This window comes from Marmota flaviventris, chromosome 1, assembly GCF_047511675.1.
Source record: "Marmota flaviventris isolate mMarFla1 chromosome 1, mMarFla1.hap1, whole genome shotgun sequence".
NCBI classification, from domain to species: domain Eukaryota; kingdom Metazoa; phylum Chordata; class Mammalia; order Rodentia; family Sciuridae; genus Marmota; species Marmota flaviventris.
The window spans coordinates 119024751-119051960 of record NC_092498.1 but is presented as its reverse complement, the minus strand read 5'-3'; the positions used below and the strand labels follow the sequence as shown (position 1 = coordinate 119051960).

The following is a 27210-nucleotide window of genomic DNA, read 5'->3' as shown; positions in this document are numbered from 1 at the left end:
ATGTTACATGAGAAAACAGGTTTACAAAGACTGAGCAATTTTTCCAGGGTTCCACAACTAATTAGAGGTGGAGCTGCATGACAAACCCAAATATGCCTGGTCACAGTAATTTACTCAATTGCATCTCCCCAAATTGGCCAGCATAGCAGAGAATAATCAGTTAACTTATCCCTGTCTCCAGTATCATTTGGAAACATCTGTTAATTTTTTTTTTTTTTTTTGGTACTAGGATTGAATTTGGGGGCACTCAACCACTGAGCCACATCCCCAGCTCCCCTCTGTATTTTAGACACAGGGTCTCGCTGAGTTGCTTAGTGCCTCTCCACTGCTGAGGCTGGCTTTTAACTCATGCTTTTCCTAAGCTTCTAGAGTTACTGGGATTATAGTGTGTGCCACCATGCCCAGCTTGGAAAAGACTGTTTAAAAGGACTAAAGGGTTGGGGATGTGGCTCAAGCGGTAGCGCACTTGCCTGGCATGCGCGGGGCCACTGGGTTTGATCCTCAGCACCACATAAATAATAAAATAAAGATGTTGTGTCCACCGAACACTAAAAAATAAATATTTAAAAAATTCTCTCTCTCTCTCAAAAACTAAAAGGACTGAAGCCTTTATCTAGTTGGAAGGATCTCCCACCATTAACCATCAAATGTTACATGTCAAGTTTTTATCCATTTCACATTTAAGACCAAGCAATGAAGTATTTCTGTAGCTACCTCATTGTACACATCCTTCCTTATTCAGTATATCCCCAAACAAATCTGACAACAACACACAGACTCCACAAAGCCAACAGGGCTATGAGATCTTTTATGCAGTTCAACATAGAAGGTGACACCAAAGTAACTGAAGTTATAATTTGTGTGCCTCCATCTCCCACCCCTGTATTCTGATCCAGTGGCTGCCAAAGACAGAAGGGGTGAAGTAGGGTGCTTGGTCATAGAGAAAGTTGCTGTGGTTGGCCCCCACAGATGGAAAAAGAAAAGGTTTCATTTCTTCACAATCTGAATGACATCCTCGTCCTCCAGTGTATGGTCTTTACCCACTTTCTGTGGATTGTGTTTCACAGAGAGACCCCAGACCAGAGCGCTGTTTAGAAGGAAAAAAAAAAAAAACAATGGTCAGTGTAAATAATAACTTAGCTTCTGCCTTATTTGCCTGGTTACTAACCTTCTCAGAGTTAGCTTCCTAGCTCTTAAAAGCTACAGACCTGGCTCCCAGACCACACTCAAAGATACAGGTTTTATCTTCCTGAACAGAGTGATACACTGGAGCCTTTGCATACAAGGCAGCAAAGATTTTGGAAGTTTTATGGTTCCTCTGTTCCACAGCCAGTTTAAATGTCAAAAACAAGGGCTGGGGATGTGGCTCAATGACAGCATACTTGCCTAGAATGCTCAAGTCATGGGGGTGGGGAGAAAATCACAAATGAAAATGTGAAGAGCCTAGCTCCAAATTTAAAGATTTAAAAATACAAAGCATGGATTGCTGTAGAAAAATATCCTGATAAATTCAGAGTAGAGGGACTGGGGTTGTGGCTCAGAGGTAGAGTGCTCGCCTAGCGTGTGTGAGGCACTGGGTTCTATCCTTAGCACCATATAAAGTAAAATAAAGACATTGTGCCCACCTATAAGTAAAAAATAAATACTAAAAAAAAAAAAAAAAAAAATTCAGACTAGAAATTGATTGCCATAGATACAATGTTATAGGCTGTTACAGCATTTATTGGATCTAATGAAATATCAGTGGGTACTAAAAGAAATAAGAGTCTCACTCCTCAGTTACCTAGGAAGATATTTCTTATCAAGAAATTGTTATTTCCTCCTGATTTCCTAGAGTATATAAAGGTATTGTGTATTCATGGGTTGCCAATATTAAGAATACCTTGCTGGGCACAGTGGCACATGCCTGTAATCCCAGTGACTAGGGAGGCTGAAGCAGTAGGATGGAGAATTCATAGACAGCCTCAGCAACTTAGCAAGGCTCTAAGCAACGTGGCGAGACCTGTCTCTAAATAAAATATAAAAAGGAACTGGGACTGTGGTTCAGTGGTTAAGCACCCCAGTACCCACCCACCCCCAAAAAATACCTTGTGCTAGTGATAGAAATTAATAAACCCAAAACTGCAACCTATCTCACAGAAACTACAAATCAACAGGTAAAAATATAAAAAGATACACTGGTATTTTATTATCATTGCAACAAAACCTTTAAAAATCTATATTCCAAAAAGAATCCACTAAATATTAAGATACTACTTTAAAAACAGATAAATAGGCGGGCATGGTAGTGCATGCCTGTGATTCCAGCACCTCAGGAGACTGTAGCAGGAGGATTGCAAGTTCAAGGCCAGTCTCAGCAACTTGGGCCCTAAGCAATTTAGTGACCCATCTCAAAAAATAAAAAGGGGCCAGGTACAATGGCGCACACCTGTAATCCCAGCATCTTGGGAAGCTGAGGTGCTAAGCAACTCAGTGAGACACGGTCTCTAAATAAAATTCAAAATAGGGCTGGGGATGTGGCTCAGTAGTTGAGTGCCTCTGAGTTCAATCCCTGGTACCAAAAAAATAAAAAATAAATAAAAAGGACTGAGGGTATGGCTCAGCACCCCTGAGTTCAAACCCTAATACCAAAAAAGAAATATAGGAGAAGGCATAGCTATAACTCTCAGAATTCCAATAAATAAATGTAAAATTAAAGAGGGAAATAATTACCACACTAATAAATGTTACAGATAAATGCTACATTCAGAAAGCAAAAACATGAAGAGAAAATAAATTTGCATAGTCTCAAAGTATCTATCTACCTCAACCCAGCAGCAGCTCAGGAGGTTCACAAGTTCAAAGCCAGCCTCAGCAAAAGTGAGGTCTAAGCAACTCAGTGAGACCCTGTCTCTAAATAAAATACAAAATAGGGCTGGGAATGTAGCTCAGTGGTCTAGTGCCCCTGAGTTCAATCCCCAATACCCATCTCCCCCAAAAATTGAAGTCAAGTATCTACCTCAAAATATTTATCAAATGCAAAAATAAAAAAACCTTCTTTACACAGTAGAGAAAACCAGCCTATACCAATTTAACCAAGTGACCAAGATAATATCATCAGTAAAATATGTCAATATCATGAATCCCATGGTATGTACTCAAAAGAACACAAAGTCATTTTTGTGGTATTCCTACCAAAAATGTATAATCTCACTTCAATCATGAGAAAAAGTCAGACAAACCCAAAGTGAGGGACATTTGACAAAATAACAAGCAAACATTTTCCAAAAGTGTCAAGGTCAAAAACAATAAAAGTCTGAGGAAATATTACTGGGAGACTAGAACTGGAAAACTAAGGAGAAATAACAAGTAGATGCCATGTAATTTCCTGGAACACAAAAAGGACAATTTGTACAAAAAAAAAAGAAAAATTCAAATTAAGGTCTGTAGTTCTAATTAATAACATTTTACCAATGTTTAGGTCCTATTCTGTTGTTGTTGTTGTTGTTTGGGGGCAGATACTGGGGACTGAACTTAGGGGCACTGAGCCACATCCCCAGCCCCCATTTTATATTTTATTTAGAGACAGGGTGTCATTGAGTTGCTTAGTGCCTCGCTATTGCTGAGGCTAGCTTTGAATTTTTGATCCTCCTGCCTCAACCAGGCACAATGACACACATTTGTAATCCCAGCAACTGGGGAGGGAGAGGAAGGAGGATCACAAGCTTTGGATAAGCCTGGGCAACTTAGTGACAGCCTGTCTCATGAAAGAGCTTAAATTGTAGCTCAGTGGTTAAGCGCCCCTGGGTATAATTCTCCAGTACCACAAAATCAAAACAGCCTATAATCAGCAGGAAAAAGTATATGCAAGAGATCAGGGGGCTTTCACCCATGCTTATTAAAGTTTAAAGGGGGACTCAGTAACCAGTGCTGACCAGTATGACTCTGATAGGAAAAATTAATATTTGTGTTTACCAAAAGGAAGATAAATTAATAAAGGCAAGTCAAGGCCCTTTGTATAATCAACTCCTCCAAAGAGGCTTCTGGAGCTCTGCTAGCTCTAACTAGGCCTGATGTTAAGAAACACTACAGAATTCTAACCAAACACTGTACAGGTTCCCTGCTACCTGACTGCTTTAAGTTATATCCCTAAGAGTTATTATTAGTGAATTCAGGTGCTCACAAGGAAAAGGCACCACAACCATGATACTTACTATTTAAATTCTTTGATAAGATTTTTGTGAATCTTCATGCAGAAATCCTCCACTGTGGTCCTGGAGTAAGGCAGCACCACTGGAGATGTGTAATCTGGTAACTGGCCTTTGGGTTTGGTGTAACTAGAATAAAGAAGGCATAAAGATTGCCACCTTCTTAAATGGATCATGTATTGAATGCAAACCAACCTTCTATCATCTCTAAGGATAATCTCCAACCTGAGGAACAGCGTACCCTCAACATGACCCAGGAGACAACAGGAACCAATTTACTTCTACATCCAGAAAAAACATTTTGTTACCAAACCTGAGGACATCATTTTAGGACTGGTTTCATTGCTACAGCAACATTACCCCATCCACAAAGACTTACATTCTCACTAGTTTTAAATAGTCCCAGATCTTTTCTAACAGGTCATCAAAATTCCAGCGGTGATGGGCAGAGATGGGTACACAGTGAGGCACTTTATAGATGATATCCAATTCCTCAATGGAGATTTGATCGATCTTATTTAATACATAAATACAGGGAATATAAACCCTGTAGAAGTAGAAGACAAACAAGTTATTAATCTGGAGCTGTGGACACAACTGCCAGCCTGACTGTGACATCCCAAATCAGAGACTCTAGATCATAAGTAGCTACCAAAAAAAAAAAAAAAAAAAAGTTCCTACTAAAATAAGTAAAAAACCAAAGACTCAACCATATGTTGAGAAGTAACTCAAGCCCTAGCCCAGGCATGAAGCTAGTTGCTGGGGGATTGGTTTTCTACAAAACTATATTAAGAATTAATTATAATTTCTTCCTTCCTTGTTTTTTTTTGAAGAGGTACTGGGGATTGAACCTGGGATGCTCTATCACTAAGTTACATATACTTTTTTTTAAATATTTTTGTGTTTTAGGTGGACACAATATCTTTATTCTACATTTATGTGGTACTGAGGATCAAACCCAGTGCCACGAGCATGCTAGACAAGTGCTCTACCACTGAGCCACAACCCTAGCCACCCCTCATATACTTTTTATATTTTATTTTGAAACATGTTCTTGCTAAGTTGCTTAAGGGCTCATTAAACTGCTGAGACTAGACTCAAACTTGTGATCTGCCTGCCACAGCCTCACAAATTGCTAGGATTAGGTATGTGCCACCAAGCCTAGCTTAAGAACGTAAGTATAATTTCTTTTATTCTTGGTAGTAGGGATTTAACCCAGAGGTACTTAACCACAGAGCCACATCCCCAGCAATTTTTTTTTTTTTTTTTTTTTTGAGACAGGGTCTCACTAAGTTGCTTAGGGTCTCACTAAATTGCTGAGGTTGGCCTCAAACTTGTGATCCTCATGCATCAGCCTCCCAAAATCACCAGGATTACAGGCATGTGCCACTGTGACAGCAAGAATATAATTTCTAATAATATATGAGAATTTTTAAAGATCTTAAAAAATTTTAAGCACAGTGTCTAGCAATGTTATATTTCTAGTGTACAATTAATGTGGCAGCTAAGATTACTAATAGGCAAGCCATTATTTCTCAGGCTTCTGTTACCTCATAAAATGCCTAATGCCTAAATAGTTTTTGTTTTCAAATGAGATAAATTCATCTAACAAAATAAATTCATCTAACAAAAAGAAATGAAACTGAAAAATATTATATTTAAATACTAGGAATAACTTTTAAGAGTAAACTTTAGATAGGTAGGCTCTCAGGGAAAGGAAAAAAAAGAATTACAAGCATGACCAATCACACTGACTCTTCAGTTAGATGAATAAAATCTACAGCTTATATGCTTGTAACAAATCAATTTGAAAATAATAAAAAAACAGTAAATTTAAACGTCACCAGATTCAAAGACTTACACAATGATTTATGGCTTGGCTTCTTGACCAAAGAGAAATAGTTTGACTATCAAATACGAAGGATTATCGTGGGACTTGATTTCCAAAGAAGCTTGCTTGAGAATCTACATGTTTCTTTCTTTTTATTTTTTTTTAAATTTTTTAGTTTTAGATGGATACAATACCTTTATTTTTATTTATGTTTATATTGTGGTGAGGATAGAACCCAGTGCCTCACAAGTGCTAGGCAAGCACTCTACCAGTGAGCCACGACCCCAGCCCCTAGAAAATCTGCATACGTCTTTCAGGGAAAATATATATATAAAATCAGAGAGCTTGATCTTGGCATGTCACTCGTCTTTTCTTCTCTGAAAAGCAAAGGGTATCCACACACTGACTTTGGGTGTGCATACCTTTATTGTCCTTAAATAAATCTTTGCTTATGGCTCGCTTCTAACAGGTTCTAGAATTCTTTTCAGGCAGAAAAAGTTAAGAATCCACCCAGGGACGAGTGAGGCCCCAGTTTCCTCTTTGGAGGGACCTCCTCAGAACCCTATCCATTGACAGTTTAAATTACTAAAGTGTTAATAATAACACTTCAAGGAACAAAGTTTCAGCTACATATTCTTGGGTTGGATAGACAAGGCTGGCCTTCTCACCTTCTATAGGACAACCTATATGATTTCTCACACGGATTAATTCTGGGAGAGCAGAATTAGTTACCTACTATCTTCAACCACCACTTGACAATTTAGAGGACAACCTAGTTCACTACAAAAAAACAAAATGGGCTGGGTGTGGTGGCACACGCCTATAATCCCAGGGGCTTGGGAGGCTGAGGATTGCGAGTTCAAAGCCAGCCTCAGTAACTTGGTGAAGCACAAAGAACTCAGTGAGACCCTGTCTCCAAATAAAATACAAAATAGGGTTGGGGATGTGGCTCAGTGGTTAAGTGCCCTGGGTTCAATCCCCATTACAAAAAAAAAGGGGGGGGATGGGTTGTTGTTTATTTGTTTGGGTTTTGTTTTTTTTTTTTGGTATTGGGGATTAAACAAGGGGCACTTACCTACTGAGCCCTAAAATAGGGAATTTGATCATCATTCAATTTGTAGAACAAGTAAGAATTTACAAATTAAAACCCATCCCTCATTTTACAGCTAAAAAAATCAAGGGCTGGGGATGTGGCTCAAGCGGTAGCGCGCTCGCCTGGCATGCATGCGGCCCAGGTTCGATCCTCAGCACCACATACAAAGAAAGATGTTGTGTCCGCCAAAAACTAAAAAATAAATATTAAAATTCTCTCTCTCTCTCTCTTAAAAAAAAGAAAAGCATATTAATAAATAAATAAATAAATAAATAAAATCAAACCCACTATGACTTAACATAGTATCACAACTAGGGGATACAGTAGTTGAGTGCTTGCTTAACATGCATAAGGCCCTGGGTTCAAATAAAAGGAAAGAGAAAGCTGGGAGCAATGGCTCATGCCTATAATCTCAGTAACTCAGGAGGCTGAGGCAGGAGGATCACAAGTTCAAAGCCATCCTCAGCATCATAGTGAGGCCCTGTCTCAAAATAAAAATTTTAAAAAGGACTGGGATAGTGGCTTAGTTGTTAAGTGCCCCTGGGTTCAATCCCCATTACAAAAAAAAAAAAAAAAAAGGAGAGAGAGAGAGAAAGAAATCAAAATTTTAAAGGATAGCAGCATATATACCTGGCACATTTATAGAGGCTGAGGCAGGTGGATCACAAGTTCAAGGCACAACAATTTATCAAAACACTGTCTCAATATTTAAGGAAAAAAAAAAAAGTCTGGGAATATAACTCAGTAGTACAGCACCCCTGGATTCAATACCAAGTATGGGTTAGAGTTTGCGGGGAGACAATAGCACAACTGGAGTTAGAATTTATATCTGCCAGATTTATGATCCAATATTTTCTTCTTCAAATTCAAAATCAAGCCCAAACTGCACATTCATTCAGTACCTGTTTCCTTCCACCACATCAATGAGGTCATCAGCTGTGGCATCACTACGCAAAGTCACATCAGCATTATGAATTTTGTATTCAGCCAGAATGCTCTTCACAGTTTCAGCATCCAGCTCACTCTGAGGGCACTGAATCAACATAGCAAACAATGACTGATGTGGGTAGAGGAATAAGAACACCTACCCATGTGCCTAAATTATTCAACCTAAGGTACAGAGTCATTAGCGAAGTCATTACCACGTAAGAGTAACTAACCTTTGATAAGTAAAAATTAAAAACTAAAAATTTTTCCAGACTCAAGGAAGGTGCTAATGGGCCGAACTGTTTATTCCACAACCTTAACCTTTATCCCCTAACAGTCATATGTAGAAGTTCTATCCTTAGTATCTCAGAATGTGATTATTTGTAGATAGGGGATTTATTACCATAGCCCTAGCAAACTAATACAGAAAGAAACATGAATACTCAAATTCAAACATTATGTTAGGATAGGGGGGAAAATCTGGGGCATGACAGCTAAAACCTATGTCAATCACCTGAATGTTAGAACTTTAAATTTAATAGAAAGGTCTCAGTCCTCAGTTCCATGACTGAGAATCAGCATGTAGCAGAATAGATCACTCCTCCTATCTGAAGTATATATTCTTTACTTGTATTTCAAGATTGTAAACTTTTCCAGCTTTTCTTTTCCCTCATTGTCTGAGAAATCTTATTTCTTGCAGGACCTCAATCCACAACTACCCCACCGATACTGGGGATTGAACCCAAGGCCACGAGCTTGCTAAGCAAGTGCTCTATCACTGTAACCTCTTTTCTATTTATACTCACTTTCTTAATCATCTCACCTAGGCTCTTGGCTTTACATAATAACCATGAAATTTAGATCTCCTGCCTAGATCATTCATATGTCTTCCCTGACAAGAAGTAGCTGGATGTCTAATTGGCATATAAAACCCAAATCCTGACCTCCAAATCTATTCTTCACACAGTCCTACCATTTTACTTTTTATTTGTTCTAATTAGGTTTTTTAAAAATATTTTTTAGTTGTCAATGGATCTTTATTTTATTTATTTATATACAGTGCTGAGAATCAAACACAATGCCTCACACATGCTAGGCAAGCAATCTACCACTGAGCCACAACCCCATCTCAAGTCCTACCATTTTAGTAATGAGTTCATTTGTCCAGCTCAGGACAAAAAAACTCTTCAGTCATCTCTCTCACAATCTGTAATTGAACCCAGCTATAACTACTACTGTGTACTTTTCAAAATCTTTCCACTATCTATCATTCTATCTCCTCTACTATTACAAATTTGGTCTAAGAAGTCATAATTTCTTCTACTGAATCACTGTGATGACTTCTTACATGATTTCTCTGCTTTGGTTTTAACTCAATTCAGTGTATTCTCAAAACAACTGCCATTTTAATCTCATTAAACCTAAGTCAAATCACGGGTAATTCATAGATCAGACCAAATGACAGTTACTCACTTCTTGCAAAGTAATAGCATGTATAGCCCTATCCTGTGACTGACTTTATATCTCTAAATATTTCTATACTTGCTCACTCAGCTGGTCTTCAGTCTTAACAAAGACATGATCTCCCTTAGAGCCTTACACTTAGCTATTTCTTTTTTGGGGGCAAACCAGGGATTAAACTCAGAGGCACTTGACCACTGGGCAACATCCCCAGCCCTATTTTTTCTATTTTATTTAGAGACAGGGTCTCACTGAGTTGTTTAGTGCCTTGCTTTTACAGAGGCTGGCTTTGAACTCGCAATACTCCTGCCTCAGACCCCCCAAGCCACTGGGACTACAGGCATGAGCCACCTCATTCAATGCACACCTAACTTATTTCTGCTATATAAAACCCTCTTCCCCAAGATAGACTTTGGTTCACACTGTCATGTCATCACAATAAAGACGATAAACTTAAAAATCCAACCCAAATACCAACATTATCACCTTTCCCTTCTTTACTTTCATTCCTAGATTTATCATTGTCTACTCTATTTTACTTACTAATTGTGTTTACCACTTTACCCAAGAGAAAAGATCTTTGTCTACTTTGTTCCCGCTTTTGCTTCCCCAACCACTGCCCAGAGCTGAAGACGATGCCTGGCCTCTGGTACGTGCTCTATAAATTCATGTTAAATAAAAACACAGATATTGGTAGCTACCTACTTCATGCAAGCATAAGATTGGTCCACACTCCTATAAACTACAAACATAAAACCCAAAAGAGGAAATTAAGTTGCACAGATTAAGTCATCTCATAACCTGGAAGTCTTTCTTGTCAGTTACTATTATAAGAGAATTATGTTATTTCAGTTAGTATAGGAAAAAGTTAGAAAATTTCCAAATATCAATGTCTGTGCACCTCAATCCAATTCCTGCTCCAGTCCCTCCAGTAGCCTATACCATATCTCTTTCCTCACTTACGGTAGCTGTGAGATTAATGCCTCCTTTATCTTTCTTCTTAAAGCCAATGTTGGGAGGTTTACTATTCAAGCGAATACCAAAGCCTTCCAATTCATTTTCAATTATCTTCTTATGTCCTAGTGGCTTCAGGACATCCAGAACAATCAGGATCAAATTGCATGTTCGGGCCACTGAAGATTTAAAATAGAAAAAAAAAAAAAAATTATACCCTAAGTCCAATAAAGCCTTAATTAACTCAAATACTCAAAACAGAGGTGAGTTTTGGGGGCCTACACTTAAGAGGGGATGAAAGTTTTTTTTGTTTTGTTTTGTTGTTTTAGGAAGTACATAAACATACACTAAGTTCTTAAAGTTACCAAAGATATATAGCAGATGTCACTTTGTAGGTATACCTTGAAGTCATTACTTATTTACCCAAATGTTCTACACTTAGTAGAACAACAATAAAAATGAAGACACAAACAATAACCTAAACTCCAGAAGAGCTAAGAAGATTAAATAAAACTCTAAAAGACAAATAAAACTCTAAAAAAACAAGATTATCTGAGCAGAACATACTGGCACATTCCTATAATCCCAGCTACTTCGGACTTTGGAGGCTATGGCAGGAAAATCCCAAGTTCAAACCAGTATCAGCAACTTAACAAGACCCTGTCTGGGGCGGGGGAGCAGCAGGGAGGCTGGGGATGTATCTCAGCTGGTAGAATACCATTTGGTTCAATCCCCAGTACCACCAGAGGGGCAAAAAAAAAAAATCTGGTTAACATACTTTTTTTTTTTTTAATATTTTTATTAGTTGCTGATGGACCTTTATTTATTTATGTTTGTATGTGGTGCTGAGAATCGAACCCAGGGCCTCACACATGCTAGGCAAGTGCTCTACCACTGAGCCATAGCCCCAGCGCCTGGTTAACATACTTTCAATCAACTTTATTGAAGTACAACTTGAAAAAGATAAAATGTACTCATGTTAAACATAAGGTTTGATGATAAATGTATATACCTATATAATCATGACAATCAAGATATCACCTCCAAAAGTTCATCTGTACCCCTTTTTAATCAATTGTCACCCTCAATTACCGGCCAACTACTGATTATCTTTCTAACATAGATAGTTTGTATTTTCAGAATTTAATATAAATGGAATCCCATAAAATTATATTCTCCTGTGCCTGGATCTTTTATTCTAGCATGGTTTTTATATTCAACTATATTGTGCATACATCAATAATATATCTCTGCTTACAAACTGAGCAGTACTCCATTTTATATTCTATATAATACATACTGTATAATGTGTTCACCCATTATTTGCTTGTTGAGAAACATCTAGGTTGTTTTCATTTGTGAAGTTATTATCTATAAATCTACTTTAAACATTCATGTACAAGACTTTCTGTAGGCATGTGTTTTTATTTGTCTGGGATAAATACTAGTCATATCATAGGTATAGGTTATCAGAAACTGGTAAGCCATGTTCCAAATGTTTACACAATTTTGCATTCCCATCAGCAGCATGTAAAATGCTCCACACCCTCACCAACACTTGGTGTCACTTTTTCTGTTTTTAAAACTTTGGCCATTCTTATCAGCATTTAATGATATCCCATTGCACTTCCCAGATTATTAATGAGGCGGACTCATCTTTTCATGTCCTCATTGGCTATATATCTTGAGAGTTGATTCTTTTGCCCATTTTTAAAATTAGGTTGTCTTGCCAGTTGCAGTGCTACAAGCATGTAATCCCAGAAGCATCAGAGGGTGAGGCAGGAGGATCTCGAGTTCAAAGCCAGCCTCAGCAACTTTGTGAAGAGCTAAGCAACTCAGTGAGACTCAGTCTCTAAATAAAATGCATAAAAGGGCTGGAATGAGACTTAGTGGTTAAGTGCCCCTGAGTTCATTCCCCAGTATCAAAAAAAAAAAAAAAAAAAAATTAGGTTGTCTTATTATTGAACAAGGTTTTTAATGTTTTGGAGACAAGTGCTTTGTCAGACATGGTGCTAACATCTTCTCTGAGTCTGTGGCTTGCTTCTTCATTTTAACTCTGCATTTCAAAGAACAAGTTTTTAATTCTGATAATATATCACTTATCAACTGTTTCATTTGTGGCTTGTGGTTATAATTACAGTGACCCATCTATGAATTTTTTTTATATTTATTTTTTAGTTGTAGTTGGACATAATATCTTTATTTAACTTATTTATTTTTTTTTATTGGTTGTTCAAAACATTACAAAGCTCATGATATATCACCTTTCATACATTTGACTCAATTGGGTTATGAACTCCCATTTTTACCCCAAATACAAATTGCAGAATCACATCGGTTACACACTCACATTTTTACATAATGGCATATTAGTGACTGTTGTATTCTGCTACCTTTCCTATCCCCTACTATCCCCCCTCCCCTTCCCTCCCCTCCCATCTTCCCTCTCTACCTCATCTGCTGTTGTTCAATTCTCTCCCTTATTTATTTTTATGTGGTGCTGAGGATCGAACCCAGGGTCTCGCACGTGCGAGGCGAGCGCTCTACCGCTGAGCCACAACCCTAGTCCCTATCTATGAAATTTCTGCCCACCTCAAGGTAGCAAAGACTTGCTATCTGGTTGGCATTTAATCAGATGCTACATAAAAACAGTTAATAAAGGACTCTAATAGTTGGCTTTTTGTTTTTCTTTCCTTTGTTTTTTTTTTTGTTGTTGTTGTTGTTATTAGGCATTGAACCCAGGGGCACTTTAACACTGAGCTATCTCTAGTCCTCATTATTTTTTACTTTGAGACAGGTTAATACTAAGTTGCTGAAGTTATCACTAAAATGTTAAAGATAGATTAGAACTTGTGATTCTTCTGACTCAGCCTGGCAAGTCACTGGAATTACAGGTATCTGCCACAGTATCCAAGTCTGGGAGAGGTTTTTTTGGGTTTGTTTTTTTTTTTGTTTTTTTTTTGGTAGGAGGGTGCAGGGGATTGAATTCAGGGGCACTCAACCACTGAGCCACATTCCTAGCCCTATTTTGTATTTTGTTAGAGGCAGGGTCTCACTGAGTTGCTTAGCGCCTCACTAAATTACTGAGACTGGCTTTAATTTGTGATCCTCCTGCCTCTGCCTCCGATCCACTGGGATTACAGGTGCCAGGCCTATAGGCACCCACGTGGGAGTTTTTATACTTGTTTTAACATTTATGTTTTTTCCTGATTAAAAAAATACCATAAAACAATTCAAATTCAAAATTAAAATAATAATAATTAAGAGTGCCTAAATTATCATCCAAAAAATTCTGAGAATGAGAAAAGGGCACTACCTTAGAAAACAGGCGTAAATTAGAATTTTAAGCCAGGTGCAGCTGGAGGCTGAGGCAGGAAGATCCCAAGTTCAAGACAGCCTTGGCAACTTAGCAAGGTCCTGTCTCAAAATAAAAAGTAAAAAGCGGCGGGGAGAGCTGGGGTTGTGGCTCAGTGGTAGAATGTTCACCTAGAATGCATGAGGCACTGGGTTTGATCCTCAACACCACTTAATAATTAAAAAAAAAAAAAAAAGGATGAAGATCAGTGGTGAAGCGCCCCTGGATTCAATATATGATACCGATAACAAAACAAAAAGGGGCGGGGGGAGGGCGCGCTGAGGCTGGGAGTATAAACAGTGGAATAGCACTTGCCTGGCATGAGCAAGGTGCTAGGTTCAATCCAAGTACCACACAAAACAAAACTAAAAAAATAAAATTAAGGATTTCTACTGAACAAAGCTCATTTTGAACAAAATAACTAACATACAAGATATTTGCTATATACAAAGCTGACAAGGAATAACTAGAGCTTAACATTAACCAAAAAATTTCTGATGATAAAAGCATTCTATATCTATGCTATCCAATACAGTAGTAACCATTTACATATGGCTACTGAGAACGTAAAATGTAGCTTATCTGAGGACAGGAAATTCAATTTTTTCTTACAGTACTGGGGGCTGAACCTAGGAGTGCTCTACTACTGAGCTACATCCCCAGCCCTTTTTATTTTCTACTTTCTGACGGGGTCTCACTAAGTTTGAGAGGCTGGCCTCCAACTTCATGAACCTCCTGCCTCAGACCCCTTCTAGTTGCAATTAAAGGTGTATATTACCATACCTAGCAAACATTTTTTTTTCTGTATTAGGGGTTGAACCCAGGGGCGTTTAGCTACTGAACCACATCCCAAGCCCTTTTTTACATTTTATTTAGAGACAGGGTCTCACTGAGTTGCGTAGGGCCTCACTAAATTGCTGAGGCTGGCTTTGAATTCATGATCCCCCTACAATAACCTCCCAAGGCTTGGGATTATAGGCATGTGCCACCAGGCCTGGCTTTATTTAATTTTAATTAATCTGTATTTTAGTCAGTGGCTAAAGCTACCACATTACATAACATAGATATAGAATTTAAAAGAAATTAATTCTTCAAAAACAAGAGACAACAATCCTAACAAGAAAATGGACAAAGGATATGAAAATTTCCAGAAAACTCCAATCTAATAAATATATAATCGATGCAATATATTCATTAGTGATGCCGGGCGTGGTGGCGCACACCTGTAATCCCAGAGGCTTGGGAGGCTGAGATAGGAAGATCGTGAGTTCAAAGCCAGCCTAGGCAATTCAGTGAGACCCTGCCTCTAAATAAAATACAAAAAATAGGGCTGGGGATGTGGTTCAGTGGTCAAGTGCCCTGGAGTTCAATCCCCAGTACCTTCAAAAAAAATTCATTAGTGATGAGAAACATACAAGCAAAAATAATGTTACTTACCACTTCACACCTATTGTAGTAGCTAAATTTATAAAGGATGGCCTCAAACTCTGTGAACTGATAAAGGGTTGAAAAAGAAGAAACAGGAACCTTCATAAGCTGATAGTGTGCAGACTAAAACAGCCATACCGGAGTACAACCCAACACCATTACATGAACTTACATTTGATGTATCCCAGCAAATCTGCTTATGGGTCTCTATTCCAAAGAAATTTTCACAAAGTTCTTCCTCAAGGAAACAAATATGAAGCTGATATACAGCATTAGCTGTGGTAGTGGTCACAGACTAGATGCCCATAATGACAAAAACGGACAAGTAAAATGTGATAGATACATACCACAGAGTATTAGAAAGACAGAAGCAACAAATTATAAATTAGTATGGTGGGGTGCGGGGGAGCAATTGAAATACAATAATATATCTAGACAAAATGACATTAAACACATCAGCATGGTTTTCTGTGGGGGAGAGAAAATGGGTTGTAAATATAAAACAAGCAAAACAAGAGCGCTTTATACAGTGCACTTAAAAATCTGTTATGGGCTGGGGTTGTGGCTCAGTGGTAGAGTGCTTGCCTCACATGTGTGAGGCACTGGGTTTGATCCTCAGCCCCACATAAAAATAAATTAATTAAGTAAAGGTATTGTGTCCATCAACAACTAAAACATATATTTAAAAAAAAAAAAAACCTGTCATGAGCTGAGTATGATTAACACAATATTTTGCACTTAAGAATAAAAATAGGGGCTGGGGATGTGGCTCAAGTGGTTTCGCGCTCACCTAGCACGCTTGAGGCACTGGGTTCGATTCTCAGCACCACATAAAAATAAAGATATTGTATCTACCTAAAACTAAAAAATAAAAGATTAAAAATAGAGGAGAGGGGTTGGGTGAGTGGCACACATCTGTAATCCCAGAGGTTCAGGAGGCTAAGGCAGGAGGATCACAAGTTCAAAGCCAGCCTCAGTAAAAACAAGATGCTAAGCAACTCAGTGAGACCCTGTCTCTAAATACAAAAAATGGTTTGGGATGTGGCTTAGTGGTCGAGTGCCCCTGAATTCAATCCCGAGAACCAAAAAAAAAAAAAAAGAGGACTGGGGTTATAACTCAGTGGTAGAGCACTTGCCTAGCACGTGTGAGCTACTAGGTTCGATCCTTAGCATTATATAAAATAAATAAAAGTACTGTGTCCATCTACAACTAAAAATATTTTTTTAAAAAAGAATAGAAAAAGAAAGTGGCTTAATCATTCCAATTTTATTTTGAAGGTAAAACTAAAAGGAAATATGTAAGAGGAACCAAAGTAATTTTTGTTATAAAAGAAAGTTAAATGTGTCTTTAAGTGGGATGGAAAAAACTAGAGGAAGAGCAAGTTGGGGAGAAATACAGAATTCAATTTCACACATTAAGTTGGAGATAATTAATTTAATATATTTTAAGTAGAAATACAATGTAGTGGGTCTAAGGTCCATAAGAGGGTAAAGTGCTACATTTCACAATCATTAGAAAAAATATTCAGGAATTTGAGGCATAGGAACTAGAAGAGATTCCTATTCTGAGTGAACATAGAGAAGAAAAGAATCAATCCATTTAAAAATCTTAAAGATAGGGCAAACCAAGTAAAAGAGACCAGAAAGGAACACTGGTCTTCTACTGACCAAATGACACAAATGTTTTAAGAGGGAGCGATGAACTGTCATGTTTTAAAGGAAGATGTGGATAATAAATTGGCCATTAGATTTAACATGAGGGAAGTCGTAAGTGTCCTTGATAAAAGCAGATAAGCATTTAAGAGAATCTACACAAAGGCTCAGGTAGAAGGATCACACTTTCAAGGATAGTCTGGATAACTCAGTAAGACCCTGTTCAAAATGGGTTGAGACAAGAAATCTGAATTCTACTTCTGAATCTGCCACCAACAGCATAACACTGAATCATAGTATTTCTTCTGTCCTTAGTTTTTCTCCCCACCCCCACAAAAAAAAAAAAAGCAGTTGGGGGGGGGGGGGGTCCAGAAGATATAAGAGGTCCTGAAGTCCCTTCAAGTTTTTGTTTTTTTTTGTTTTTTGTGGTGCTGGGGATTGAACCCAGGGCCTTGTGCATGCAAGGCAAGCACTCTACCAAATGAGCTATATCCCCAGCCCTCCTTCAATTTTTTTGTTTGTTTGTTTTGTTTGGGGGGAGAGGGGCATGCTGGGAATTGAACTCAGAGGCACTTAAGAACTGAACAATATCCCTATCCCTTTTTTCATTTTTTGAGACAGAGTGTCTTTAAGTTGCTAAGGGTGGCTTTCAAATTGTAATCCTCCTGTCTCAGCCTCCTGAGTTGCTGTGATTATAGGCATGTGCCACCACACCCAACTTAAATTATTTATGTATTTCTTTGCAGTACTGGGGATTGAACCCAGGGCTTTGCATATGCTAGGCAAGTGTTCTATCACTGAATTACATTCCAGCACTCCCTTCAAGTTTTGACATTCTACTCTGTCAAGATATTAGGTGAAAACTATGCCTTTTACCCTAGTATAATATCTAAGCTCAACAATTCCAGGCTGAAGAACAGGACCACATAAGGAATGATATCTTAGGATGGTAGCCCTGAACACTCACCTGCAATAACCTGACGGCCTCTACCTTTCCCATCCTTGGCACCTTCAATGATACCTGGGAGATCCAGAAGCTGCAACAAAAAGCACAGGAAGAAGGGAGAGGAAAGAAACAGTTGGTTATAAATTTGAAAAAATCAGTGGAAGGGAGCAACTGCAAAAGATTATATGTTAGTACACTGATTCTTGGAACATTTTCAAACATCATTTTTCTGTATGTTTTGTGCATTTTGTTTTGCTGTGTTCATGGTATATAGAATAGACAAATGAGTCCCAATGTCATAATATCTAATCTCTAAGTATTAAACAGGTTGCCAGTGTAGGACAAAATAGTAAAATTAGCACATTTTATGCACTGTATTGAAATTCATAGGAAAACATGGACTCTGTAAATGAATTTTGGATATCAATTTCTTCAACCATCTTTAAGCTTTACATATTTCTATACTTACCCACTGAACTGAACGTAGAGAGAAGGAAGTGAAAGAGAAGCTGCAACCCAAAATGGTTATATTAGAAGATATCTCAGATTATAACCATTGTTACATATGTGATTTTATTTACCAGTGCTGTGTACACAGTGTACAGTCTCATCCTTTAAGATATTTAAATGAACTTCACAGATTTGAAAAGTAGAGGGCTGGGGTTGTAGCTCAGTAGGGGCTGGAGTTGTAGTTTAGTGGTAGAGCGCTTGCCTTGCATGCATAAGGCCCTGGGTTCAATCCTCAGCACCACATAAAAATAAATAAAAATAAAGATATTGTGTCCATCTACAACTAAAAAAAAATATATTAAAAAAAAAGTAGAATAAAGGGCTGGGACCTATTAGCTATTTTCCTTGGGAAAATGCCTTACATTTTTTGTACCCTATCTTTCTCATCAATAAAGTAGATAGATATACAATAACTGAAAAAAAAAAAAAAAGGGCTGGAGTTGTAGCTCAGTGGTAAACCATTTGCCTAGCAAGTGTGAGGCACTGGGTTCGATACTCAGCACTACATAAAAATAAATTTTAAAAAAGTAGAATAAAAAGAAACTTCTTGTAAATAGCTTTTAAAAACTGATAAGAGGGGCTGGGATTGTGGCTCAGTGGTAGAGCGCTCGCCTGGCACATGCAGGGCCCTGGGTTCGATCCTCAGCACCACATGAAAAAGAAGTAATGTGGAGATATTGTGTCCAACTACAACTAAAAAATAAATTTAAAAAAAAAAAAAAACTGATGAGAGGCCGCGGAAGGTGGTGCACGCCTGTAATCCCAGCAGCTCAGGAGGCGAGTTCAAAGTTCAAAGCCAGCCTCAGCAATGGCAAGGCTCTAAGCAACTCAGTGAAACCCTGTCTCTAAAATAGTGCTGGAGATGTGGCTCAGTGGTTGAGTGCCCCTGACTTTAATCCCCAGTACAAAAAAATAAATAAAAAAAACTGATAAGAGGGACTGGGGCTGGGGCTCAGCGGTAGCGCACTTGCCTGGCATGTGGGAGGCACTGTGTTCAATTCTCAGCACCATATATAAATAAATGTGATAAAGGTCTATCAACAACTAGAAACACTGTTTGGACTCAAACCACCTCTGAACAGTAACTATCTATACTCACTCACCGAGTTGAGGTAAATGGGAGGGAAACTCTTGTCACAGTATACTAGAAAATTTCAGCTTATCCATTACCTTGTATGTTACATGTATTTCATTTAACTTTGCTGTACTATATACATAGTTATACTTGACAAAGGAGATCTAACTTTATAATATCTAGTTTCTAGATATTAAAGAGGTTGCCAAAATATGACAAAAGTAAGAGTTAGTAAACTAATACATTTGTACATTTTGTGTTAAATTTCACTGAGTTACTGAATTACAGGCGTTCACCACCACACCCAGCCAGAAAAAAAAAAAATTTTTAATATTAGGGATTAAACCCAGGAGTGCTTAATCACTAAGCCACATTCCCAGCCTCTTTTTATTTTTCAGAAAGGATCTCACTGAGTTGCTTAGGGCCTCATTAAATTGCTGAAGATGGCTTTGAACTTCGGGTCCTCCTGCCTCAGCCTGCTGGGATTACAGGCATGCACTACCATGCCTGGACTGTCTCAAAATTTTTTTAATTTTTTAAAAAGGGCAGGAGATATAGCTCAGTGATAAAATGCCACTGGATTTAATCCCTAGTACTGGTTAAAACTTTTTAAATAAAAAAATTTTAATTTCTTAAAGGGTTGGGTATAGCTCAGTGGTAGAATGTCCTTGGGTTCAATCCCCAGAACCAGAAAAAAATAAAAATTAAAAATAAATAGTTCTAGGGCAGAGGTTATAGCTCAGAGGTAGAGTGCTTGGATAAGCCCTTGGTCCAATCCCCAACACTGCAAAAAAGTAATAATAATAATTAAATAAATAAATAGTTCTAATTCTCTATACCTCCCCCACCAACTCACCAATGACAACTCACCTGCCCTAAAACAGTCTTTAAAAAGAAAAAAACAGGGCTGGGATTGTGGCTCAGCTGTAGAGCACTCGCCTAACTTGGGTGGGACCTGGGTTCAATCCTCAGCACCACATAAAAATAAAGGCATTGTGTTGTGTCCATCTACACCTAAAAAATAAATATTAAAAAAAAAAAGAAAAGAAAAAAACAGCCGGGCACAATGGCACATACCTATAATCCCAGAGGCTTGGGACGCCGAGGCAGGAAAATTGCGAGTTCAAAGCCAGCCTCAGCAAAAGCGAGGCACTAAGCAACTTGGTGAGACCCTGTCTCTACATAAAATACAAAATAGGGCTGGGGATGTGGCTCAGTGGTTGAGTGACCCTGAGTTCAATCCCTGGTAACAACAACAACAAAAAAGATTCTATAATAAAGCAGGAATGCACCTCACAATTCACTGCATAGTTCAACAAGGAGAAAAACAAATGCCACACCAATGTACCTGTCGAGTCTGGAGTGCCATAGTGAGCTGACAGGTACCAACAGATATCCTAAATTTCTAAGAGAAACACAGCAATTCTTAATTTGCATCAGACACCAAATGATACAGTAGCTTACAATTTCAACTTCAGATTCTACACTACATTGTTTTCAATTACAAATGATTCAAATCTTCAAAAAGTTGGAATTTTAGAAGTTGCTATGGTACAAAAAATAAGTACCAGGGCTGGGGATGTGGTTCAGAAGTACCGCACTCGCCTAGCATGCATAAGACAGACCCTGGGTTTCATCCCCAGAACTGCAAAAAAATAAAAGTACTAGACAAAAAATCAACACAGAAGACAGGCACAGTGTCACACTTCTGTTATCCCAGCGGCTTGAGAGGCTGAGGCAGGAGAATCATGAGTTCAAAGCCAGCCTCAGCAAAAAAGCAATGTGCTAAACAACTCAGAGAGACCCTGTCTCTAAATAAAATACAAAATAGGGCCAAGGATATGGCTCAGTGATTAAGCATTCCTGGGCTCAATTCCTGGTACAAAAAAAATATAAAAATAAAAAGGGCTTGCTTGAGGTCTAGCTCAGTAGTGAAGCACCCCCAGATTTAATCCCTAATAGAGAAAGATAAAAGAGACAAAAAGCAAAAGAAAGAGGGCAGACAGAGGGGCAGATAGGACAGCCAAGTGGGTAGGCAAGCAAGCAAACGGAGACATTTGGGGTGCAATAGACCAGGAGTTTGGGAATTCCTTAACATAGATTCAAATGTCATGAAATTCAGAATGCAACTTTTCTTTTCAAACTAGAACTGAAGCCCCTTTGTTTATTTTGAGAGGGTCTCATTAAGTTGCTAAAGCTGGTATTAAACTGTAATCTTCCTGCCTCAACCCGCCCAAGTAGTGGGATACAGTCATATGCCACCATGCCCAGTCAGAAGGCAAACATTCTTCACTATGCAGTCAATAAGAATATGCTTCACTATATTTTACATACACCTTCTTTCATATCTAAGGGGAACCCCTCATTTAGGAGTGGTAAAACCATCATCTAAGAAAAATGTCTTACCTAGTACGCATGAGGTACACAACAACAACAAAAAAGAATCAAGTCATAATCAACCTCATTAGGCCTCACAACAAGAATTGCATCTCAAAAGGGTCTGATCACATTACTTATTTATTAAAATTTTCTGGGCTGGAGTTGTGGCTCAGTTGTGCCCAGCATGTGTGAGGCACTGGTTTCGATTCTCAGCACCCACATAAATAAGTGAATAAAATAAAAGTCCATCAACACCTAAAAAAAATATTAAAAAAAAAAAAAATTCTGTTAGCTACAAACAATTTTAAAATTCAATTTCCTTCTGCCCTCTTTTTTTCTCTTTTTGTCCCTGTCTTTTATCTTTCTCTACTAGGAATTAAATCTGGGGGTGCTTCACTACTGAGCTAGACCTCAAGCAAGCCCTTTTTATTCATTCCCAACCTACCTTTGCAGATTCACCTTCCACTACTCCTGCTCTAAATTGAGTCTCACATCACAGAAAGACATTCACCAATACTGTTGCCTGGCACTTTTCCTTCTGTTTAGTGAAATCCTTTTTTTGTTTTGTTTTGTTTCATTTCAGTACTGAGGATTGAACCTAGGGATGCTTTGCCATTTGATTACATCCCCACCCCTTTATATTTTTTTTTTATTTTGAGTTAGGGTCTCACTAAATTCCTGAGGTTGACCTCAAACTTGCAATCTTCCTGCTTCAGCCTCCCAAGTCACCGAGATTAGAAGCATTATTACTGAGACCTACAGTGAAATTCTATTTTAAATTCAATCCACACCTCCAATTTCACTTTCTACATGAAGCTTTTGTTTAACCAGATCATTTTTCCCCATTCTCAGGTGAAAAACTAGTCCCTTCTTTCCTTGTATTTTCACAGGCACTATTCATTGTATTACTGTATTTATATACTTATTGGTGTATCTTCCCTGCTACACAGTAAGAGCCTAGTAGATCAAAGATCAGACCAGGCATACAATGAGCTTCCAATAAAGCGCTTCTCAAATAAACATTAGATTTCTTAGCCAGGCGTGGTGGTGAATGCCTGTAATCCCAGCAACTCGAGTGGCTGAAGCAGGAGGATCATAAGTTCAAAACCAACCTCAGCAATTTAGTGAGGCACTAAACAACTAATAAAAATTAAAAAGAGCTGGGGACTTAGCTCAGTGGTAACTTGATCCTGGATTCAATCCTGAGTATGGGAAAAAAAAAAAAGGAAAAAGGATTTCTTTCCTTCCTTTGTCTGCAAGCCCAACTCACCTGTATTTTGGCACCTTTGTATCTGATGACACCAGGCACAGTAGTCAGAGTAGTAAATTCATAGGCTGCCACTTCAGAATATACCCCAGCCAGGTTACTCAGTAGTGTTGACTTCCCCACAGATGGAAAACCCACAAACCCAATTCGAGCATCACCAGTCTTGGCCACATCAAAACCTAAAACAAAAATCAACAACAAAAAAGAGCTAACCCTGAGTTATTTAGACTCATCTAGGGGCTGGGGATGTGGTTCAGTGGTAGAGCACTTGTCTAGTATAAACATACAACATAGGGAAACACATACACATACATACCTACCTACATACATACATACACACACACACACACACAAACACACAAAATACTCCTTTCTCATTTTTGCTGCCAATCCCTCTAGGCCCTATTTCTTAAAATTTTTATAGTTTACCTCTAAAGTGTTACTCAAGCTCAGAAAATTCCTCCACAGCAAGTCATAACATTCAAACAGTGTTTGATATAAAAACTGTACTTTAAACTGCCATATAGCTGGGTGCAATGGCACATAACTGTAATCCCAGCAACTCAGGAGCCTGAGGTAGGAGGATAATAAGTTCAAGGCCAGCCTCAGCAACTTATCAAGGCCCTAAGCAACTTTGTGAGACCCTTTCTCAAAATAAAAAATAAAAAGGACTGGGGATATAGCTCAGTGGTAGTAGAGTGCTTGCCTAGCATGCATAAGACCCAGAGTTTGATCCCTAGTACTACAAAAAATAAAAATAAAAGGACTGGGTATATGGCTCAGTGTTAAAAGCAACCCTGGGTTCAATCCCAGATATTAATATAAATAAGTATATACATACATATATACGTGTATGTGTGTGTGTGTGTATATATTAATGGTCTATATGTTACATAATACCTGATATAAAAAATAGGGGATTTCTTTGTCTTCCACACCTGGGAATGGTGTGACTGACTGGGTTTTCTTTTTTCCTTCTTCCTTTTTTTTATTAATATTTTTAGTTGTAGATGGACACAATACCTTTATTTTACTTATTTTTATGTGGCACTGATGGTCAAATCCAGTGCCTCACACATGCTAGGCAAGCACTCTACCACTGAACTACAACCACAGCCCCTGTTTTCATTCTTTCTTTTTTTTTTTTTGGATGGACACAATATCTTTATAAGGATCCATCCCAGTGCCTCATGCATGCAAGGCAAGTGCTCTAACACTGAGCCACAATCCCAGCCCCCCTGTGTTTTCTTTTATTACAATGGTTGCACACAAGTTCAATTTGTGGCCCTTCTATAATGGATATGTGTAAGATGGGCATGGTGGAGCATGCATGTAATCCCACTGGCTTGGGAGGCTGAAGCAGGAGGATCAAAAGTTCAAAGCCAGCCTCAGCAAAAGCAAGGCACTAAGCAACTCAGTGAGACCCTGTCTCTAAATAAAATACAAAATAGGGCTGGGGTTGTGGCTCAGCAGTTTTGTGCCCCTGAGTTCAATCCCTGGTATCAAAAAAAAAAAAAAAAAAAAAAAATTTTTAGTGGGTATGTAGATCCTACCTCTCTTGCTTTAACCTCTTATTCTTCATTTTCCCTTTGCATCAATTTCCTTACTTACATTAATTTTGTTGATGGTATAGATTCACAGTTTTATTTTTTTGGAATTTTTTTTTTAATTTTTTGTTGTTGTTGATGTTTATTTATTTATTTATTTATATGTGGTACTGAGAAAAACCCAGTGCCCCACACATGCTAGGCAAGTGCTCTACCAATGAGCCACAACCCTAGGCCCTAGATTCATGGGTTTCTATAAATCTATTTTGGATCAGTGAAGGATATAATAAAGCCATATCTCACTTAGACAATATTTATTTGCCTCTGAAACTAACAGAGTAAAACAAAGTAAAAACAATTTAAGAATTCAGAATGAGGGACTGGAGGTGTAGCTCAGTGGTAAAATTCTTGCCCATCACACACCAGGCCCTGAGTTTAATCCTCAGCACCAAAAAAAAAAAAAAAAAAATTCAGAGGGCTGGGGTTGTGGCTCAATGGCAGAGCACTTGCCTAGCATGTGTGAGGCACTGAGTTCAAATTCTCAGCACCACATATAAATAAATAAAACAAATGTCTATCAACAACTAAAAAAAAATTAAAAATTTTTTAATTAGAAAATTTGAATTTTGATAGAAAAACTAAATTTTTAAAAAATATTTTTATTAGTTGTTGATGAACCTTTATATTTTATTTATTTATATGCAGTGCTGAGAATCGAACCCAGTGCCTCACAGACACTAGGCAAGTACTCTACTACTGAGCCAAAACCCCAGCCCTGAAAAATTAAATTTTTTGATAGAAAAATATTTATTACATGCAAACCACATGTATTCTTTTGTATTGTTTTGATTAGAAGTTATATCCAAAAAAATATACTGAAGAAAAACACAAACCTTCTCCTGGCCCACCACCTCCACCACCTTTTGGAGTAATGAGTTCTCTACGAAGCTTAGCAAGGCGAGCCTTAAGCAGTCCTAGGTGATGTGCTGTTGCCTTGTTCTTTTGAGTTCGAGCCATCTATAAAGGAAAAAAAATCACAGCCATAAATTAGAAGCAGCTCCCATGGGGTAAAATATCTAGAATGCTCCTCCAGCACTGAGACAAAATTTTATTTTGTTTTCTAAGTCCTACTAATGTCAGTATAACAATTTTAACTACTTAAAAAGAGTAAACTCTCGTTCTCTCCATCATCCAGCTCAATTTCCTTTCTACAGAATAAATAAATGAGGTCCAAAGAGGAAACAAGATCAAAGTCCCTCCTATTAGAGTCCACAAACTAAAACCCATCTGCTGGGGCTGGAGTTGTGGCTCAGTGGTAGACAGAGCTTGCCTAACGTGTGTGAGGCACAGGGTTCGATTCTCTGCATCGCATATAAATAAATGTCCGTTGACAACTAAAAAAATATTAAAATAAATAAATAAGAGCTATTGCTGATTCTTTGTTTTACTGCTTGTCCCTGGTATGTCCCGTGCGAAACAGCATCACCACTTTCCTGGCTTTAAAAAGTTCTGTGCACCTCAATCAATAAAGACACAAAATAACCAGGAAAAATCAACTATTACCAAATAGATACCAATTTACTTTCAGATCCTATTGCCAGAAGCAATGCACTGAAAAAGGGAATCATTGGGGAGAGTGAATTGCACAGCAAATAATAATGAGGCAAGATCCTGAAATATGTGACTGGGGCAAGACCGAAGTATGGGAAAGGACTCAGTTTTGCTCAGAGACAAGAAATTAAAATTGAGAAAAACAACGTCATAGCAGAAGGTGAACCAAGGGCTAAAGGTGCCAAACGTGGGCCGGGCAGACTGGAGTCCGGGAACCGGGGCCCGTTCCTAACGTGGCTGAAGGGAGAACAGCAAAGTGTAATGTCGGGGAACAGATTATCAGAATGAGAACGAAGCCCCAGCTGCAACCATTACCTCGGCTTCGATCTCCGCGATCTTTGCTAAGGTGCTGCTCATGGTGGCGAGTCTCGGGGGTACAACGCAATCTCCACAGAGTCACCCCTCACACACCAACCAGTGAACGCTCCTCCACCGCCAAAGCGCCACTGCAGTGCGCAGGCGCAATACTTCGTAATTATCGCGAGAGTTACGGGACCTGCTGACTGCAAGATGTACAGTGTAGAACGGTCTCTTTCCCTTCAGCCGACCCCTTCCTGTCCCGCGAGCCAGTGCGGTGTCATAGAGCCCTCGGGAGTCGGGGCCAGAGAGGCTACCCCGAGTCTCGGCCTCCCAGTGCGCGCCGAGGGTCGCGCGCAGCTCTGCCCTGCCCCGCCCCGCCTGACCTGCAATCTGCGAATGGCTTTGCGCGGAGGGGGAGTTATAGTGAGTCTGTCGGTGCTAAAGACTCCAGAGCCTGGACCGGGTTAAAAAGCGCACCTTCCGTCCCCATCCCTTTTCCTCACCCACCCCTCCCGGTCCAGGGCCCCTTTTTTTTAATCGCTGGGTACTGAGTTGGCTTAAAGGTCTTCAGCCCATCTCACCATCTTGGAAAAAGAAAATGCCATCACTCGGAACTATTTTTGAAGCATGTTTTGTTTACCCGGAACCCTGAGTAGAGTGTGTGGCACATAGTGAAACACAGTTAG

The 27210-nt window shown here is 38.7% G+C and overlaps 1 protein-coding gene across 1 annotated transcript; it reads right to left on the bottom strand.

Moving 5' to 3' along the window:
• Window positions 1-778: 778 nt before the first annotated feature.
• On the bottom strand, window positions 779-26687 carry Drg1 (developmentally regulated GTP binding protein 1). The gene is made up of 9 exons (XM_027953443.3): window positions 26540-26687; window positions 25507-25630; window positions 23070-23245; window positions 17857-17926; window positions 10463-10632; window positions 8014-8144; window positions 4567-4734; window positions 4194-4316; window positions 779-1087 (listed from the first exon to the last, which is right to left on the bottom strand). Exons 1-9 carry the CDS (start codon window positions 26579-26581, stop codon window positions 988-990), a joined length of 1104 nt encoding a protein of 367 aa, XP_027809244.1. The 5' UTR covers window positions 26582-26687; the 3' UTR covers window positions 779-987.
• Window positions 26688-27210: the final 523 nt, after the last annotated feature.

Excerpts from the sequence above, each read along its gene's own strand:
- Drg1 (XM_027953443.3), bottom strand. The coding sequence starts at position 26,581 with ATGAGCAGCACCTTAGCAAAGATCGCGGAGATCGAAGCCGAG. Across the intron at positions 4,317-4,566 it reads TATTTAAAACTAGTGAGAAT|TTACACCAAACCCAAAGGCC; the intron begins GTAAGTCTTTGT and ends TCTTTATTCTAG. Across the intron at positions 1,088-4,193 it reads CTTATCAAAGAATTTAAATA|CGCTCTGGTCTGGGGTCTCT; the intron begins GTAAGTATCATG and ends CCTTCTAAACAG.